Source organism: Poromitra crassiceps, assembly GCF_964638095.1.
Source record: "Poromitra crassiceps genome assembly, chromosome: 15".
In the NCBI taxonomy this organism is placed as follows: domain Eukaryota; kingdom Metazoa; phylum Chordata; class Actinopteri; order Beryciformes; family Melamphaidae; genus Poromitra; species Poromitra crassiceps.
This window is the reverse complement of record NC_139634.1, coordinates 18649273-18663690: the sequence shown is the minus strand read 5'-3', so window position 1 is coordinate 18663690 and position 14418 is coordinate 18649273. Positions and strand designations below refer to the sequence as shown.

At 45.4% G+C, this 14418-nt stretch overlaps 1 protein-coding gene across 1 annotated transcript in view; it reads left to right on the top strand.

Moving 5' to 3' along the window:
- Positions 1 to 3038: 3038 nt before the first annotated feature.
- tsc22d3 (TSC22 domain family, member 3) overlaps positions 3039 to 14418 on the top strand; it is a 63815-nt gene continuing 52435 nt past the window's right edge. Inside the window, exon 1 of the mRNA XM_083651503.1 lies at positions 3039 to 3766. Within this exon, the coding sequence (XP_083507629.1) occupies positions 3429 to 3766 (338 nt within the window). The 5' untranslated portion in view covers positions 3039 to 3428. The remainder of the gene's footprint in view (positions 3767 to 14418) is intronic.

The following is a 14418-nucleotide window of genomic DNA, read 5'->3' as shown; positions in this document are numbered from 1 at the left end:
CTGAATCCAGTTAACACTGGCACATGGATGGATCACTGACCAACCAGGCACACGCGCCTCCCAGGAGCAGACAGGACCATTCTCTTGTGGTGCAGGTGCACTGCACGCACACACAATTGATACCAATTGTTTTAAATCTGTTCATGGGAAATGCATGCCGCATGAATTTTAGAGTAAATAAAACAAAATGAACAAATAAAGTAATCCATTAAAGTAATACTTTTTTTTATAGATGGAAACTGTATTCAGAATATCAATTTAAACTAACTGTAATGGAATACAGTTATTCATATTTTGTATTTTAAATACTGTATTTTAAATGTATGGATTTCCCAACCCTGATGATTGATGCAGTGATCCCGAAGCTCTGTTGTTTCTGTGAGTCTTTCCCTTATGCCTGTCTCTATCTGCAGCCTCCCTCTCCACCCACCCAGTCTAAACTCCACCCACCCAGTCTAAACTCCACCCACCCAGTCTAAACTCCACACACTCAGTCGTCTAAACTAGTGTTTTAACCAGGGATATAGTGGAGGCTAAACTCATCTACACTCAGTTTACCCTATATAGACTGATGTAAATCATTATAAGGTTAATTCAGATTATACATCATAGGAAGTAGCATCAAATGTAAATTATATGAGGATAATATCTTCAGGAAAAAAAGCTTAAATTATTGAATAAGAACGAACCACTGATTTTGTTTATATTCTTTGCTGTTTTCCTTATGATGATCAACAGACCGGAGGTCACAGCTTAGCCACTTTATTTTCACTACATCCCTGACTGTGACACCAGTCGTCCCCTAGAGGGCAGCCTCTACCCAAATGCGCCCTCATCCCCATTCTTCCGACAGCCAAACCGAGGCAGCCTTAGGAGATCATTACACACTCAATAAAGCAATAGTCAGTCATTTTCTTTGCCTAATTGATCCCACTGCTGCCCGGCAATGTGTGCTGTGACATCTCTTATTGCAGTGGTGACAGCAGCAGCAGTGCCTCAGAGAAAGACATGCTATTTGCCATTATGCTGTAGCTGTGTCCCTGCCTTGCCCGGGCCATCTGTGGCCAGCATGGAGTACACTTGTTGGCCAGCGGTGGAGGTCAGGGGCTCAGCGGTGTGCCCTTCTCTCAGCCGTCTGCAGTGCGGCTGTAATCACACTGTCCCGGCCACTTGGTACTGGGCCTCGTTGCGCAACACTCGTCTGGGAGACAAGAACACAGCATTCTGTTGCCCAATCCAACACTATCTGTTTGGGAACAGATATGGAAATGGGCAAAATCATAAACAAACACAGGGGAGGCCTGATAAGATAGTGTTTATGTTTACTATGCAAGGAGGGCAGAGTCTGTCTCTCTCTCTCACTCTCACACACACACACACACATACATACATACACACACACACACACACACACACACACACACACACACACACACACACACACACACACACACACACACACATGCAAGTATCTTGACATAATTATTTATGACATTAATGAATGCATCAATTTGTAAAACATGAATTGAATTTGTACTTTAACATTCCTTTGAGTCGTTTATTAAAAACAAGAATAGGTGTGGTAAATGCGTCGGAATATTCATAAACCTTCAAAGAGGAGGCCTACTCAGTAAAAAAATCTTGCATTCTAAACAACTAGCGCACTGCCCGTCCCTATTCAGTTAGTCAGGCCTCACTCACAGACTTGGCATGCAGCCTGTCCTCTCTCTCCCCAGAGGGGTTTCATAGTCCACTTCACTGGCTGATTACAACTCTGCTCACCTGTGTGCTGCTCCACTCTGGAGCTCTCCATGGTGCTGAACCTGTGTCGAGGCATTTTCACCAATAATTAACCATTATAAAATCCAGCTCCGTTAGGGCAGGGGTGCTCTTTACACTTCCTGAAAGAGTCAGGGTGATCGCACGTAAAATGGCATAGCTGTGGCCGAACCCAATTCTACACACACACACACACACACACACACACACACACACACACACACACACACACACACACACACACACACACTCACACTCACACTCACACTCACACTCACACTCACACTCACACTCACACACTTTACGTTCTTATTATAGGATGAGTAATAAACAAAACTAGATTTCAGATGTAAAGAGATGATCTTGCGATGAGATCACACCAGCCGCGATGCTTGTGACTTATTACGAATTGACCAGGGCCGTAAAGTGGGGGGCCCTACTCCCCGGGCTCCCTGCTCAGACCACACCCATTTTTGAACTGATGTCAACTACACACCTGTAAAGTTCCATGACTGCATCTTGCACGGTTTTAACAAAATCAAAAGTCCACAGACACACAGACAGACAGACAGACAGACAGACAGACAGACAGACATATAAACACCTGGCAAAGGATCACATTTTGCCATGGCACACACACACACACACACACACACACACACACACACACACACACACACACACACACACACACACACACACACACACACACAGAGACTCACAAGGTGAAAATAATACCAGCCACATGCTTTTATGGCTCGTAAAAATATTCAGTAGAAACTGGTCCAAATGTATTAGAAACACACAGACAACACTGCTTTAATTTGACAAACCAAAAATGGCATGCAGGCAAGCCCCCCCCCCCCCCCACACACACACGCACACACTTTTCACAAATCAGCGAGAGAGACAAGCTATCGTAGCGTTGTGTGTGTTCCTCTCTCCCTCGGCGGGCCACGCCTTTGCGCTGTCAGCATGGCAGGGTGGAGCTCAGAGCTGCACATGTTTGAAGCATGCTGGAGGCTGTCTGCCTCTCCTTCCTCCTCTCTCGAAATGCGTGCCGGCCGGGGCCGGACTGAGAAGGTAGAGGGGGAGGAGGGACCCGGCATGCATTGACCAATCAGCAGGGTTCCCCCACCCGCTCTCCATGTCCCTCTCTCACTCGCTCCATCCCCTTTTCCTCCCTCCCTCTGTCTCTAAGCACGCCAACCCAAGAGAGAGAGAGAAAAAAAGAAAAGTGCAGGGAAAAAAGTGATAAGCAGCTTCTGGGTTTTGCTTTCAGGCGCACTCCTGCTGAATCGTAGGGGTGTGCGTGTGTTTGTGTGTGTGTCTGGGCGTTCACTCTTCCTCCTGCCACAGTAGCAACACATCGCAGCAGCGAACAAAAGGCTAAACGCAGCAGAGCCACAGGAGGGGAAACTCAGGGATAAGAAGCAGGCCCAGAAGACGACACTTCTCAGGGAGGAACCCAACCTGCTGGCCCTCGGAGCAGAGACGGGACACCAGGCTAGCCCTCTGTCTGTCTGTCTCAGCTGGGGGAACACGCCCTGTTGCTGACTGCCTCTCTCTCTCACGTTTTCTCTCATCCACACACCTCTGCCTACACCTGCCCCTCTCTCCACCTGCACCTCTCTCCCCTCCTCTCCAAGATGTCGGACGACGACTGCCGCTCGCCCATCGGCCTGGACTGCTGCAGCTGCTGCCTGGACCTGGCCAACGGCTGCAACGACGAGTCCATGTCGGAGGGCCCGGGCCACGGTGCCGGCGGGGGCCTGCCGGCGAGCCCCACCGGCCCCAGCGTCAGCCACTTCCGGCAGCTCCGCGACCAGCTGATGTACGAGAACCTGAACACGGACAAGCTCAACAACATCATGAGGCAGGACTCCCTGGACTCGGTGGTGAGGGACCCCTGCTTCCTGCTCAACGAGGGCATCTGCAACTCCAACATCGACCAGACCATGCTGTCCATCCTGCTCTTCTTTCACAGGTACGGCTGCTACGGCCCGGGGTCACTTCACTTCACTTCACTGCCTCCCACTCTATTAGGCTGCTAATGACTGCTCTCTCATTAGGAAATCAATTGGTGTTTGCATTTTGTACTAATTGAATTTGTAAGTTCATTGAGTTCCAGCTCTCTTTGGGCCATTCAACAACACCAACACAACTGTCTGACCTGTGGGTCTGCAGGTATGAAGAGTGTTGCTTAAAGGAACACTCCGCCCATTTTCAACCAGCTTTGTATTATTAGAACATCAGTAGTATATCAGAAAACTGTAAACGGTTTTGAAGTCTGTCATTTAATTTGACAGTTATTGAGTGTTAAAGTGTGGACCAGTGACATCACTGGTCCACACTAACTCAAATTAATAACTCATTAACTCAAATCAACTCTCAATAACTGTCAAACTATTCATCATTCATCTAGTTTGACAGTTATTGAGAGTTGATTTGAGTTAATGAGTTATTAATTTGAGTTAGTGTGGACCAGTGATGTCACTGGTCCACACTTTAACACTCAATAACTGTCAAATTAAATGACAGACTTCAAAACAGTTTACAGTTTTCTGATATACTACTGATGTTCTAATGATACAATGCTGGTTGAAAATGGGCGGAGTGTTCCTTTAAGGAACAGGTTTACCGCTTAGTTTCACTAAATGAGATGGTTAAAGGGGATTGGGTCAGTTGTCCATAGTCAGAACTTCTACTTTAAGACTGACACTGACACAGTATAATGCTTAGAATCGAGAGTTCATTCTGACTGTGTTCAAGAAACTAGTTGAAGTTCAGGCTGTGGAAAAGCCCCTCATTGTTAGCATGTAATTACTACGTAAATACAATTAGCTCCACAAGAAATGACAGAGCAGTATATTGAGATGTAAGTGCAGACTGTCAGGTTGGCTTTGAGTGGATTTCCAAGTCTGATTTCCTTAAACAAAGCTGACAGTCTGTGTTTAATCTCACAGTGGTGTCATTTCACACGATCCAAATCAACAGAAGTAATGGAGCCAAAACCTGAATCAATGTTACTGACATACAGTAGTATCTTGGTACAGCTACGTCTTCCATGTCCACATATTGTTCATGTTATATCTGATTACATTCACTTACATTGACAGTGACTTCCTTCCAACTTTCCTTTCAAATTGATGTTGTCTCAGCCAAGTGTGAATGTTTCCAATGACTTTTCCCCCCCAGCTTTGAGAAAAATGTTTACTTTCAACTGTGCCCAGATTCAGCTGCAAAATAGAACTGACCATCAAACTAAAGAGGACTCTACTTCAAAACAACAAACGGTTGCATGCAGCAGAAAAAACAAAAACAAAACAGCCAACCTATAAAGTCGGCCTAACAAACACGAGGTTCTTCTAAAACACCAGTTTGTTGTCATATTGCTTCAATTAAAATGAGCTTTATTTGCTAGAGGTCAATTAAAACTTGGCCTCATGCCTTCCCCGTCGCTGCCAAACAGTGTTTATGAAGACGTTTGTTTGGCAGCTCGCTGACATGTGTTTGTGAGGATTAGGTTGTCCTGCTACATACTTACTGCCAGTTGGCTACTTTGTTTGGCAGTTATTTTTCCGATGACTTCAGCCTCAAATGAACAGTTAGCGTCTTTTCAGTCAGCGAACTCCTGAAGCCCAGCCAGCCGTTGGTTCTGTACAATGCTGACTTTGAGAGGGCATCATTACAAACGGTCCGTCTAGCTATCGAAGCAGTAAAATGTGGAGAAACGGCAAACAGGCGCACCTGCTACCAGACAACACAACCCTGTTATCATCTTAAAGGCCACCTTTGAATGTCGTATACTCGGAAGTCGCCGGCGTTCCTGCCAGTAAAGCGGAGATATGAGTTAACGGTTCATGACATAGGCCTACAGTACATGTCGGACGTGTGTCACATGATAACGTAAAAATGATCGTTCAGTAATAAAATAGGGATTTTCCATTTCTGGGAGGCCTCGTGATATGATCAGTCACCTTTGACCCGGCGCTTCTCCTTCTGAATCCCGTCTAAGGACTGTTATCTTGAAGTCTCTGTGCATTCAAAACCACACAGCCGTTTTTCCACCCTATTGACTCTCAACCATGCTTTTGCTTAGATGTTTTTATTTTCCTCGTATTCCCGACGCCGCATATTCATAACATCCAACAAGCAAGTTCTTGTTCCATCAACATTTCATGGTCAAGTGGAAAGAAACAATTTGAGGAAAACGATCTGTATCTTAGATGGAGCTGGTTGCTATGCACTCCCAGCCAAACTGTAGGATACAGTACTTATGTGCAACTTTAAATCACACAACTCAGGCAAAAAACAACAAAATAAATCGATATATATATATTATTGTTATTTGCAAAATCAGATATCTCTATTTGTATTTACTATCATATATACAGTATATATATATATATATATATATATATATATATATATATATATATATATATATATATATATATATATATATGGTGTTCATTTTGGCTTTTATCGGTATTTGCAAATTAACTCTGCAGTCAAGCCTCTCCTGATGAAATGGACGTGGAATGGACATTAGGTACATGTTATCACGGATTCAGTTATTTGCAGTTCAGTGAAAATGATAACCTTACTGTACCTTAATGTTCTCTGGCAAGAAGGCTTGTCAATATTTTGTATTAAATGTCTCCAGCAGCCAAGCTGCCACAGAATATCCAAACATCCAAGTTAAACTTTAACATGCGTTATCGCAAGGAGGCTGCCTGGCTACGTAGCTACAGTACAGTGTGACTGTAGGCATATTTTTATCACTTAGAGATGATAACTAGATATTACATAAGTACATTCCGCAGAATAAAGGCAGTAAAACCATCTACTGGATACGGTCAAACAACTGAGTGGGCTTATGGCAGCAAATTATTTCATGCTTTTTGGCTGTGAAAACAACTTGTGCAACATGTAGGAATTTGTTTTTAATTTCATATTAATTATGCCTATTTTTTAGTACCTGACATACAGCCGGATTAGCTTTTGGCTTCACATGTAGGCTATTTAGTGAATTTCCATAGATTTCCATAGTATTTTCCCACCTGTTAACTTACATAACGGCTCTTTTAATGCTCATTAATCTGACAGCGCTTGCACCGGAGCTATGGTTCTGGCTCTGGCGCTCCATGATTTGCCGCGGGAACACTGTGTACTTGATTTCTTTATGATAGGCGGGGCGTGGCGCTGTGATAGGATATAAGAACAACGGGTGGAGAACCTCTGGCCCGGGGGCTGCAGCAGGCAGGCTTTATCTGCTGCTTCCTCCTGACACAGAGAGCTAATGAACTCGCTAATGAACTCCATCAACTAATAATGCTTTTCCAACTGACCTGCATTCTGATGAGTCTCGAGACCATACGATACGCTCGGACCAAGTACTATTCAGCGCATTCACTATTTAGCATACCGTGAATTATGCAAAGCAAGGAGAGCTTGGGCAAACTGTTACAAGTGGTTTGTTGTTCTACACTCCAGACATGCTCATAAACTACTGTCTGCTTTTCCAGCTTCAGCTTCACGCATTCCCTCAGGCCCTGATGCCTCAATCAATTAGCCAAGGGGACATTAGACTTCCATAGGGTGTCCCAGCTTTATAGTGGAAAGCATCGGTATCAATGAAAATATCAGTTGTACATCATTACAAATTGATTCAATATTGATAGCTTGACGTCCTTATTCAGTTATGAGAGAGATCAGGACACAAATGTACAGTGTAGATGATTAAATGACACAGAGCAGTCAGGTTATAGATAATTCTGGCTGAGAGGCAGTGTGTTCAGCCTTCTCTTTGCCCCGTGTGACCCCTGCATCTGCCTGTGCCAGCTCAACTGTTTGCCTGACAAACAGAAGGTTTGAGTCAGAACACTTTGTCCCTGCACCGCCCCCTTTCCAGAGGCACCGCCCCCTTTCCAGAGGCACCGCCCCCTTTCCAGAGGGAATAACGGATGCGGATCATGTGGCCTCTGCGGAAGGCTTTCTCACTGGATTAAAACATTGATTTTGAACGTGGACCCTGATAACACTGCTGCATGTGCACGAGTACATGAGTACACGCTCAATCACACGTGTATCATACATGTATCATTTTCATACATGTATGTGCACACAAAGTGGAATCCTGTCAGCTAAAGTAAGAAAGCTGTCCTATTGAAGTGAGGCATGCAGAAGTTCAGACATTTTTTAAATACTTGGCATCAGGAGGGCCAAGATTGGGATGAAAGCCTGGCTGAGGTTTGTGCTGTGGGTGTCCAAATCCACAGAGCAGCCATCTTTAATCCACAGAGCAGCCATCTTTCCCATTTGTTAATAGAATGAAATGTTCAGTACAGCCCGGAGAAGCCCAGCCAGGACATCTCTTGGACTGCAGCAGCAGCAGCAGTGGTGGCCAGAAAACTGGTTACGTAAAAATGCTTCAAGGGTCACAGCAGCCGGCATGCTGGCTGGAGAACTTCAGCTCTTAAGTCTTGTTTTGGCGTTTGAGCGAGAGCCAGAGAGCCAGAGAGCCGTGAGCAGGGAGAGATCTGTGATTTCCACTGGATAGAAAAGCAGAGGAAATGGGCTGAGTACACTTTGAGGCTGAGACAAAGAGAGCCATGATTGGCTGGAATGAGAGAGATACTCTTCTGCACCTTCACCCCAGGCAGGCAGGCAGGCAGGAGGCACGCAGGCACACAGGCAGGCAGGCAGGCATGCAGGCAGGCAGGAAAGCAGGCAGGCAGGCAGGCAGGCAGGTAGGCAGGCAGGCAGGCAGGCAGGCAGGCAAGCAGGCAGGCAGGCAGGCAGGCAGGCAGGCAGGAAAGCAGGCAGGCAGGCAGGCAGGAAAGCAGGCAGGCAGGCAGGCAGGCAGGCAGGCAAGCAGGCAGGCACGCAGGCAGGCAGGAAAGCAGGCAGGCAGGCAGGCAGGCAGGCAGGCAGGCAGGCAGGAGGCACGCAGGCACACAGGCAGGCAGGCAGGCATGCAGGCAGGCAGGAAAGCAGGCAGGCAGGCAGGCAGGCAGGCAAGCAGGCAGGCACGCAGGCAGGCAGGAAAGCAGGCAGGCAGGCAGGCAGGCAGGCAGTGCTGCTTAGTAGCTGCTAAATACCATCACAGGTCAGGTTGAGGGTGCACAGCATCTTTCTCTGCTACTGGATGTACTGGATGTGTCAGAAATGCACAAATGAGGCTCTAACTAATCTTCAAGAGACAAAATGCACGATTCTGCTCTCAAAATGCAGTTTCATTTGATCTGTAAGTAATGCAAAGATGAGGCCACTGTCCTTCTCCCAGCTAGAAAAAGAAGAAGAAAGAGAGAAGTTGCACAGTGAGATATAAAGATGACATTACTTTCATTTCTTCTTTTACAATGAGGGGAAGAAGTTTCCAACCTGCTCCACACCGAAAACTCAGATTATAATTTTTTTAGGGTCAAGCAACAGGGCCTACTGTATGCCAGCAAGGCACTAAGACCAAGGTGCTGCTTTGCAAGATTAGATGCACAAGAAGGATTTTGAGTTACAACCTCTGACCTGCAGTGACGTCCTGGTTTGAGACGATGAGTACGCATTGCCTAGTGATACGTGCAACTTCTGCCTCGTTATATGGCCCGGGAAGTTCTCCACTTTGTGCTAAATCGACAGCTTGGCCGTTGGCTTTGGTCCAGCTGACTACTGAACACACTGTCCACAGCAGAGTGCAGACAGGATCCAGATGTGTGACTACTGAACACACTGTCCACAGCAGAGTGCAGACAGGATCCAGATGTGTGACTACTGAACACACTGTCCACAGCAGAGTGCAGACAGGATCCAGATGTGTGACTACTGAACACACTGTCCACAGCAGAGTGCAGACAGGATCCAGATGTGTGACTACTGAACACACTGTCCACAGCAGAGTGCAGACAGGATCCAGATGTGTGACTACTGAACACACTGTCCACAGCAGAGTGCAGACCGGATCCAGATGTGTGACTACTGAACACACTGTCCACAGCAGAGTGCAGACAGGATCCAGATGTGTCAGCAGCCTCCACTAGGGTTTAAAGGCCCAATCTGTAATCCTAATGTCAACAAAACGTTACAGTAGCCCCAGCACAAAAGGTCTGAGAGGGCAGGACTATTTTTAGGGATGCACCGTGGAAGTAATGGGAAGCTTATTTTCTATCGGCGAGTCTGCCAAAAGTTCATACATTATACATATAAATACATATAAAACCATGACATTACCCAAAACCATGAATGACAGTGGATAATTACACTGCTTAATGACACCACAGAATAAGAAATATGAATCCTCTTCCTGGCAGAGATGCTCACAAGTCATTTTTTGCAAGTCCAAGTCAGGTCTCAAGTCTTTGAGCTCAGGTCCAAATCAAGTCTCAGGTCTTTGGTCACAAGTCCAAGTCAAGTCTCAGGTCTTTGGTCACAAGTCCAAGTCAAGTCTCAAGTCTGCTTAGAACACTGCATAGCTAAAACGAAGGAATTCAAAGCATGTACTGTATTATCCTCCTCACTCCTTTATCTATTAGCATACAGTATATCAGCAATGATTGGATGACATTAGTAGACATTTCCTTAATGTTAAGGCACCAACAAATCGAAATAAAATAATAAAGATTGTTCACAAGTCCCAAACCTCAAGTCTAAGTCAAGTCTCAAGTCTTTGAGGACGAGTCTCAAGTCACTGTGTGTGACTTAAGTGCGGCTCAAGTCCAAGTCTCAAGTCCAAGTCCCCATCTCTGCTTCCTGGACATACTAGTGTCCAGTACCGTTAATTGACATGCTGGTCAGACGTGAAAACAGGAATGCTCCTACAGTAGCAGGCAGAGTTAGCAGAGTCCAGGCTGCTGCTGCTCTTTGAAGGCATCAGATTTGCATAGATCTCTCGGGTTACAAAGTGATACATGTGAACTCGGTGGCTACCTTTCAACGCACCTTGTTGCCCTCCTGTCTCAGACGTCACAGCCAAGTGAAGCCGCTGAAATCATCTCACATTTTGCATGAAGAGCACCATTTAGAGTAGCACTGTTAATCAGGCCGCATGCCTTCAAAGTCTTTGAAGGTGATCTGTCCTCAGATCAGCACTCCTTTCTTTTGATGTTTTGATGGAAGAATGAGAGGATTAACTGAGCCGAATTTTGAACCGAGTTTCAAATTGCCAACACCTCCCACCGCGACAAAGAAACTCCTGAGAGAAAACACAGTTATAAAGTCAAATAAGGGAAAGTCTAGGGAGAGGCTATGTAATGTGGATGTGACACACTACAGTATGGGGGGAGGCCTTAGATGCTGAGTTCACAGAGTTTTTATACCATTCTGCTCATTGCTCTGCTTGTTTCTGTCCATGTTGCCACATGAAAGACTCATACATGTCACAAACAGCCTTGTTGACGACGGAACCTGCGTCCAATTACAATGTTCTGCTTCTTTTTTGGACTCAGATGTTGCTTTGTCCTTCATAATGAATCAACACAGTGTGACTCGGTGTCCCTTGAGCAAACACGGGTCCCACAGATGTTTCCAGCAGAGTTACATAACTCCATGCAGGTGACACAGGAGGCGGATGTAAACGCAAGTGGGCGATTAGCGGAGAGAAGGCGGAGGTACGAGCAATGCAACGGAATGGAGAGAGAGAGGGAGAGAGAGAGGGGGGGGGAGAGAAAGAGAGAAGGGGGGGGGGGGAGAGAGAGAGAGAGAGAGAGAGAGAGAGAGAGAGAGAGAGAGAGAGAGAATCAGAAGGGGGGGGGGGCAGTATGAAGACAAAACAGAAAGAGTTGCTAAAGTGGAGACGTGGAGGACTTCTAAGATACATGATGTACGCAGGTAGAGTGCAGAGCTTTGTAGCTTTGTATGACTTAGGAAGTCATTGTTTTCCCACTTTGAAGCGGAGGAAGTGCAAAGCCATGAAACGCGTTTGTTTTACGGCTGCTTTTACGGGTTTCCTCAATAACTTTTAGACTTCTTAGAATTCTGCGTAACATAAAGAGAGACGCCCAGGGAAAGCCAGATTGATTTACAATATCAAAACAGCGTTAGGCTTTCTAGAGCTTGGAGGTGGGATGAGCGTCTGCACCACAGACTAGCCCTGCACTAAATGGTATCACTCAGGGAGCGATACATACTGTAGAGAGGGCTACAATAATGCCTTTTTAATGGACCTCTTGAGTTACTGCCTTGTTGTGGCTGCGTGAATAGGCTGCTCTTGGTGCCAAGCCAGAAGATGCCTGGAACCATTGGCGAATGGTGTGTGTAGCATGCGTGTGTGTGTGTGTGTGTGTGTGTGTGTGTGTGTGTGTGTGTGTGAGTGTGTGTGTGTGTGTGTGTGTGTGTGTGTGTGTGTGTGTGTGTGTGTGTGTGTGTGTGTGTATGTGGGGGGGGGGGGGGGGGGGATTGTTTGGACGCTTGCTCTACTGGGTGCACCAGGCACTGTCTGTAAAGTGGTAATCAAGTTGTTGTTGCTGCTCTTTGTGGGTACGGCACCCAATGAATCACACACACACACACACACACACACACACACACACACACACACACACACACACACACAAACACACACACACACACACAAAGTAGCTCATTGAAAATGCCATCATCATCATCATCATCATAACTGAGTGCAGCAGACAGACAACAGTGTGTGTGTGTGTGTGTGTGTGTGTGTGTGTGTGTGTGTGTGTGTGTGTGTGTGTGTGCGTGCGTGCGTGCGTGCGTGTGTGTGTTATGTCACAGATCCGCCCAGTTAGCAGGCACACACCCTCCACCATGGCTCACCACACCTGTGTACAACTGCGGTTACACATTCAATTACCATTGGGATCAAAAAAATGGGTGTGTTATGCTATAAAAGTATATAATAATATGCTATAAAATGTATACATATATAAATAATACTTTTATATGAAGATGCTGAAGGATCATGTTCATGTCTGTGCGAAGACTGTACACTTGATCCCTGCAAACAACAACAACAACAACAACAACAACAACAAAATCGATATTTCTGGATAATCCAGTAGAATTTAAGGTCTGAATGTCAGGAAGAAAGAAAATAACCTAGTCCAACACTCCCATTGGAGGCATTCTAAAAACTCACATATCGAGCTGTCAGGTAGTGTAGCACCTCCAAAAACATCTCAAATAAAAAAGGAGTCTAATGATAAGGTGTGCCTGGCTTTTCGGGGAGAAGTCCAAAAGTTTAGTGTGGTGTTGGCACCTTGGCAGAAGTTGGCAGCGATGATTGGTGCTGGTCATTTCAAGGGTAAGCCTGTAGTAATCTGTTAATAGAGCCATTCTGTACTCAGTGACAGAGGCAAGGGTCAAGAGTGAGTTATCAGTGTGCCCGTGCCTGCCAGCTTAAGACACACACCTTGGACACACACTGTTGACATGTCACCATGGCAGAAACTGCCTATGTTATTTTGTCCCAAGTGACAAGGCACAGATATGTACAAGAGCTGGATTAGAAATCCACTTGCCTAAATTGCCGCCCAAGCCACATTTTCATGATTGGGAAATTCATTGAAGGAAAAATTATGACGAGGGATTTATGCCCCAATCTTACAAATGTACTTGGGATCACCTAATTATGTAAAAGTTCAAGTTCAAGTTCAAGTTCAAGTTTATTCATATGTCCCAGAAGGGCACTTTGGGTTGCAGCAGAGCAAAAAACAAAACAGTCATAAAATCACACAAGACTCGAAATAAAAACATGAAAACAAAGTGCAGACACAAATAGACCATAAAAACCATAAAAGACCATAAAACCATAAAAACAAAATGGAGACACAATAGACCACGACATAGTGCAAAGTAAGTTCAGTTCAAAAGTGCCAGTGTAGTTTAAAGTGCATTAGAGGCCGATAAGTGCAAATACGATGAGTGCAAAATGCAAGGCAGTCTAAGAAGGAGACTTAGCCACACAGCGCTACATATTACAGAAAGTAAATGCTACAATATAACTATTGTATAGGAGAACACAAATAAATAAAAACATCAAATAGATGTTACATTACTGTATATTCTCTTAAGTAGCATTTAAAGCTTGAATCGAAGCAGGCACAAAGGAATTCCTATATCTATTTTTCTTGGCCAAGGGAGCACGAAGACGAAGGCCAGATGGAAGCAGCTCATATTCAGAGCACAGCGGATGGGCATTGTCTGAGCAGATAGCCCTTGCTTTTTTCAGCAACTGCAAGTTGAAAATGTGGTCTAGGCTCCTAAAATGGATTCCGGTTATTTTAGAAGCCGTTTTCACGATTCTCCCTAGGGAGTTCCTATTCTTGATGTCGAGGCTGCCATACCAGCAAGCAATAGAGAAGGTGATCACCGATTCAATGAAGGCGCTGTAGAACAATTTCATCAAGGTCTTGTCTACCTGGAATTTGGCAAGTTTCCGGAGACAAAAAAGGCGCTGCTGACCCTTTTTGCACAGCGACTCTGTGTTTAGATCGAACTTCAACCTGCTATCAATTACAGTGCCCAGATATTTATATTCAGTGACCAGGTCAACTATCTGACCATTAACAATACTACCTTTCGGAACAGGGGGGGAGCGTCTAAAATCAATGCAAATCTCTTTCGTTTTTGAAACATTGAGTTGCAGAAAGGCATCTTCACACCAGGATACAAAGTCATCAA